Source organism: Grammomys surdaster, unplaced genomic scaffold (genome assembly GCF_004785775.1).
Source record: "Grammomys surdaster isolate TR1022 unplaced genomic scaffold, NIH_TR_1.0 125617, whole genome shotgun sequence".
Lineage (NCBI taxonomy): Eukaryota > Metazoa > Chordata > Mammalia > Rodentia > Muridae > Grammomys > Grammomys surdaster.
The window spans coordinates 555,914-561,913 of NW_021620459.1; the positions used below are offsets into that span (position 1 = coordinate 555,914).

Consider the following 6,000-nt stretch of genomic DNA (forward strand, 5'->3'; position numbering starts at 1 on the left):
TTTTGTCAAAAGGCCCATACCCTTCACACACACAGGTACACAGAAACCACACCTGCTGAGGAAACACAGACATCAAGAACAATACAAAATAGAGTGATTGCTGCTGTAGATCAATTAAAGAGAAAAAAAAATTTAAAAACAACCTTCCCAAGTATTTAAAATACAAAGCATGTAGAATTGTATCTCTTCTTTGCAGTGGAGATCTTTTTCCCCCCATACTTACTGCTACTAAATGGTGATTAATTTAGAAGAAAGGATTCTCAAAAAATTATGGCCCTAAGCTTTGCATCCTCACATACCTACCATCACAGGTACAGGATGTAATTTAGATGCTCTGCTTATACAGTTACACAAAATTTCCAGAGCATCAGCTATGAACTACACATTGTGCAGTTCAGGTAGGAGGACAGTACCTGCCAGATGGTTTAGCAGAGGCGTCAGAAGAGCAGAGGAGCCTGCCCTTCCATGGCAGTCTCAGATGCACCGAGGCCAGAGCTTCTCGCTGCCACTGCATGGCGTGACTGGTCGTGCAGTAGGTAGTGTCAGACCCCAGCTGTTTATAAATGAGCTTTCTTTTCATAATTAAAGCTGACACAAAACTTAAGAGGAGCACGGGAGCAGTATAAAAATCCTGATTAGAAAAGCCAGAGGATCAAAAGAAATTCTTTTTCTTTTTTTTTTAAAGATAGATCATACATTGTAACCCAGACTAGCCTGGCCTTCACACTCAGCTTCCTAAATGCCAGGAATACAGGCATGCACCACCAGCTAAAGTTAAATTTTTAGGTCTTTGAAATTGAATTAATGTGGCTCCTGTGACATGAGGGTAACACCCACTTTAGCATAATTATTGCCCCTAATGCCCCAATGTGCAATAGTCTGTGTGAATTAGTAATTCACACCCATTAAAAAGTTATTGCTTAAGCAAGCCATTCAGAGTAGATACAGGCTGTGTGGCTGGACAGAAACACACTGAGAAAGGCAACCACGCTGGGATGCTCTTCCATTCACTGATAAACATAAATACATAATCAAAGGGGCAAGAGGTTCATAGCAGCTAATACCCAAAGCCAACTCTTAAGTGTCAAGACTTGATTTCTCTCTAAAACAAATCTGGTTTGTCTTTTCCTCTTAAAATTAAGGCAATGAAATGGCTACAGTTCCTAAAGTCATCTTTATGGAACAAAAATATACACGTATTTTCCTCAAGTTCAGGCATCACAGTCTGATTAGAAACCTGAAATAATTACACAAAACCTGCAACAGTAAGGCTGAAAGGGAAGGAGAGGGAGGAGGTGGGGAGAGGATGGACTAAGAAACCAACAAACACTTGTAAGCATTTTCTTCCTGCGTAACTATAATCACTGAAGGTAGGAAATGTTGGAAAGCACAAAACCTGTTACACGTTTACAGCATCTCTTGCATTGATTCAGAACTTTTAGGGTAACGAAGGGGAGGAGCTTATTAAAATGGATATTCGAGAGTCCAACAACCAGAGAGTCTAATGATGCACAGTGGGGCCCAAGAACCCCTCCTACAACCAGCTCCTCCAGTGACGAGGGATCTATAGACATCCTGAAAACTAATGCCGAGAACATATCAACTTTGGCTAGCCACCTATGCTTTGATAAAAGGGAAAAGGCACTGAATATGAATTTCATGGTGCCCATATCTGTTTACACATATATGGAATTGCATTTTGAAAAATGTAAATCACCATTCAGAATCTAGAAGACAAGTATATGGCAGATCATGGCTAACACCTAATGACGAAGCTGATTTCAAGTTGACCTCTCCTGTTTCACCAAACTCCACACCAAAGTCTCAGGCTTTCCAAAATCCAAAATGGTCAAATGAACTGAGGAACAGGACAAGACTCAAGTCAACTTTCAGCAATTCAGTGCACTTTGCAGAAAGGATCTAAGTTACGCATATAGCTCTGTTGTTTATTTTACACAAAGGAGACCACCAACATTAGCCATAAATTCTTCTAAACTCTTTAGGAAGGCCATCTTCTGTTTCCGGTCCAGGGTAGGAGGAGTGCTGCTCGCTGTGAGCTTGTTGAAGGCATCTGCTAATCTCTGGTAAATGATTGGATCTTGTTGACTTGATAGTAATGTCTCAACCAGTTCAGAATACTCAGCCTGCAGAAGAAACAAGGCGGTCATAAATAAGAATGTTTTCCTTGGGGATCCTAGCAGGGAAGGTGGGGTTGGTTCTGAGGCAGGGCAGACAAAAACTCTTTCCAACAGTTCAGTGTTTAGGTCTTGTTCTCACCTTATCTCTGCACTAATTAATTTAATATGTATGCTACTATGAGCTTGACACTATTACTATTCCCATTTTACAGATGAAGGTTCTACCAGATTGAGTAATACAATGAAAAACACATTGCAATAAAGCATGAGCACAGACATTCCCAGCTTTGCGTCATTGCCTCTTCTGGTTAGTCTGCATTTTGTTCATAATTCCTGTGCCTGAAATGTTAAGGTGAACAGTTCTCTAGTGGCTCATGCAAATACTTTGTCCTCTGAGGGCAAGTTCTGAGGGCAGCAGGAATGTGGAGAAGGGTTGAGAGCTCTCTCAAAGTAGAGGCAGAACACTTTGAAAGTCCCAAGCCAGTACTGTAGCAGTGGCTTTGGATGATGCAGTGGTGGCATCTTCTATTTTTATTATCCACTCTCCTAACATTAGTATACAGGTGAGTGTACAGGGGCTTAAGGGAAACTGACCTAGGACAGAGAAGCACTATGGAGAAAGCTGGTCTGCCATTTTCTTGAGCTTCTTGGAATATCACACCATCCAAATGAGGAAATCAGGAATTATAGAGAAAGGGCAAAGAGAAGAAGGGTACAGCTTCCCAATCCCCCACCCCACGACCTACAACATAGAGCCAGGGTGGCTGCCTGAACTGCCCTCTGCAGAGGATAGGCCTGCTCAGGAGGCCAGTATTATCTTAGATAACCTTCTGACTGTACTGCTTCTGGGCCAGGGAGCAGTAATCACACCAGCTACTCCAAAGTGCCCACTCTTTTTTTTTTTTCTTTCATTCAAAAACAAAAAACAAAACCAAAAACCCTCAAACCATTTTTTGACATTTATTTATGGGTATGTGCTATATGTGGTTGTAGGAGTTGGTCCTCTCTTTTCACCATGCTTGTCCTCTTGCCTTATTTCTAATAAATGCTTTAGATTTTTTTAGTGTGTGTGTGGTGTGTGTGTGTGTGTGTATGAAAACAACTTGCATAGTTGGTACCCTCCTTCCACCATGAACATAGGACTAAGGGATTGAACTCAAGTCATCAGGCTTAGTGGAAAGTACCTACAGCACCCTCTAAGCCAACCTCCCAGGCCCTTTTGAGATTCTCTAAAACAGAAAGTCTAAAAAGACTCTTGACAAGGTAATAAGAGTGTACTGGCTTATACACATGGGGAAGAAGCCCACGGTGCTTTAGTAATCAACATGACAGAAAAGGAGCACATATCTGAAAGGAAATCCTTGTAAGTAGTTGTCACAAGAGCACAGCACAAGAAAGGAAGGCCTAGAGCACTTCCAGCCTGGGGTATACATTCTTACATTAATCCCACAGCAATCATATTTTAAAATCTTTACGGTTCAACAAAAAGTAACACATTTTCTAGAAGAAGAGGGAGTTTACCAGTTAGGATCAGAAACCCCTACTTTTAGGACAGCAAAGCTTCTCCAACCAACCACTTGGCCATATTAAGGGATGAGGGGAATGGAAAATTAAGCCATACTCCCCCAATTTGTTATTTTACATACTCGATAGGCATTCTTTTTTCAGAATTAGGAGGCTGGTGCGCTTCTGTTACATTAGTCCCACAACAATGATGCTTTGGGATCTTTAAGGTTTAACAAAAAAAACCAAATTGTTCCCAAATCACTAACCAAAATAATACTCTGTTCTTTATACTCTCTGAAGGCAAATTCCTGCTCCCAATCTGATTCACCTTGCCACTTTATGAAATCTGAATTCCTCAAAGACACCAACCAATCTCTTGTGTGCATGCACCTGGCTCCTAGCACAAGAGATTAAAGCCAAGCTTTTGGGTGAGAACGGCATCAAAGAATGGCTCCTAACAGAGGCAGGATGCTTTGATCTGACAAACAGATGGTCTATAAATATAAACCATAAGCCCAGAGCTCATGAGAAAGCTGAGAAACCTCCTTGGGGTCACAGGCTTAGGTGTCCCTGGATCCATAAAGAGCTAGTGTGCAAACGGGGTGCAATACCTGGTGCAAACACACCAATGTGTAGAATGCTTCACCTGCTGCAGTAGTCATCTCCGTGTTGTGCTTTTGCAAGACCAGCATGTCAAAAACCAGCTGAAAGTACATAATAAGATACATTCATAAAACACAGAACAATTATTTAAATCTCTAGTTCCTTTCTGGTCTCAAGAGGGGATGGCAGTTGGAGTCGATTTCTTACATTAACAAGTTAATTATTAGATCATTTTTTTAATCCATGGGAAACACATAGGTGTTATATTCTATGGAATCTAAATTAAAAGTATCAAATTCCTCATAATGTTTATAGCATCATTCAAGGATACAAAATGGGCTAGGCAATGGTGGGGCACGGCTTTAATCCCAGCACTCTGGAGACAGAGGCAGGTGGATATCTGTGAGTTCAAGGCCAGACTGGTCTATAGTGTGAGTTCCAGAATAGTCAGGGGTACAGAGAAACTCTGTCTTAAAACAAAACAAAACAAAACAAAACAAACAAAAACCAATAACAGAAGTGGAAGAGAACATGTTCCCGAGGAATTGGTCTCCACACACCTTTAATCCCAGCACGTAGGAGGCAGAGGGAAGCAAATCTGACTCAGAGGCCAGCTTGGTCTACATAATAATTTCCATTAACAGTCAAAGATACACAGAGAAACCCTGACTCAAAAAGCCAAAATCAAATAAACCAACATACAACAAAAAACAGTGAATAAAATATTTCCTCTTCCCCAACAGAATATAAGTACATCTTCATTTGAATCCAGAGTTTCATGGGTCTGACAAGATAGCTCAGGGGTTAAAGAGTACTGGCTGCCCTTCCAAAGGACCCTGATTCGATGCCTGCAATCCACACAGTAGTTCACAACTGTAAATCCAGTTCCAGGGAATCTGATGCCCTTTTTTTCCATTTCCATAGGCATCAGACATTCATGTGACACAAAGACATCCATCCAAACAAAATACCCATATACCTACAAGTAAAGAAGCTCCCTCTGTTTAGTTTGAGGACTTTGATCACTCTGTAACTGACCCTATGCTGAGCCTCAGCTTCCTGGTTAGTTGGCATGGTAGGCAAGTACCACTCAGCTTGGTCAAGTACATGATTCTCCAACTTATGCACCAAACATCTTACCTTAAGGAAGTGTCGAGTTGCTAGAAAAAGAGGTGAATCTGTTTCTTGTGCTTTAGCACATTGTTCAGCTAATGGTGTCAAGGCCTCGAGACAGAGCTGGCATACTTCTGAACTCATTCTGGACACAATGGTTAAAGAGCAAACAATATCAGATATACCTGACTTTACGAAAGAGAAAAAAAAAAAGACAGCTACATTGTACATAGGACTTTCATAGGAATGAATTCAGATGGTAGAGCTAGGCTAGATTGCAGTGTCTCAATTGAGTTAGAAAAGAAGTATTTTCATACTAGATGGCTTCTGATTATACAAACGATGACATTATAAGGTCAGCAAGCTAAGACTAGCGAGCCAACTGCAATATATCACATGACCTAATGAAGGAATGACCAGAGAGCCACGTGCTAGATGTATGAAAAGAAAAACAAAATCACAGAAATTCACAAAAGAAACAGAATTAGAGCTGGGCATGGTGGTGTAAACCTTTGATCACAGTTCTGGGTAGGCAGAGACAGGTGGATATCTGAGCTTAGGACCAGCCCGGTCTACAGAGTGAATTCTACTACAACCAAGGATACACAGAGAAACCTTGACTCAAGAAAGAGAGAGAGAG

General features: G+C 41.1%; 1 protein-coding gene across 1 annotated transcript in view; it reads right to left on the minus strand.

Annotated features, from left to right (window-relative positions):
- Nucleotides 1-1,901: 1,901 nt before the first annotated feature.
- Nucleotides 1,902-6,000, minus strand: part of Xpo4 (exportin 4) — an 84,990-nt gene continuing 80,891 nt past the window's right edge. The window contains exons 21-23 of the mRNA XM_028787215.1: nucleotides 5,388-5,505; nucleotides 4,256-4,348; nucleotides 1,902-2,144 (exon numbers count right to left, since the gene is read on the minus strand). Of these exons, the coding sequence (XP_028643048.1) occupies nucleotides 1,947-2,144; nucleotides 4,256-4,348; nucleotides 5,388-5,505 (409 nt within the window). The 3' untranslated portion in view covers nucleotides 1,902-1,946. The remainder of the gene's footprint in view (nucleotides 2,145-4,255; nucleotides 4,349-5,387; nucleotides 5,506-6,000) is intronic.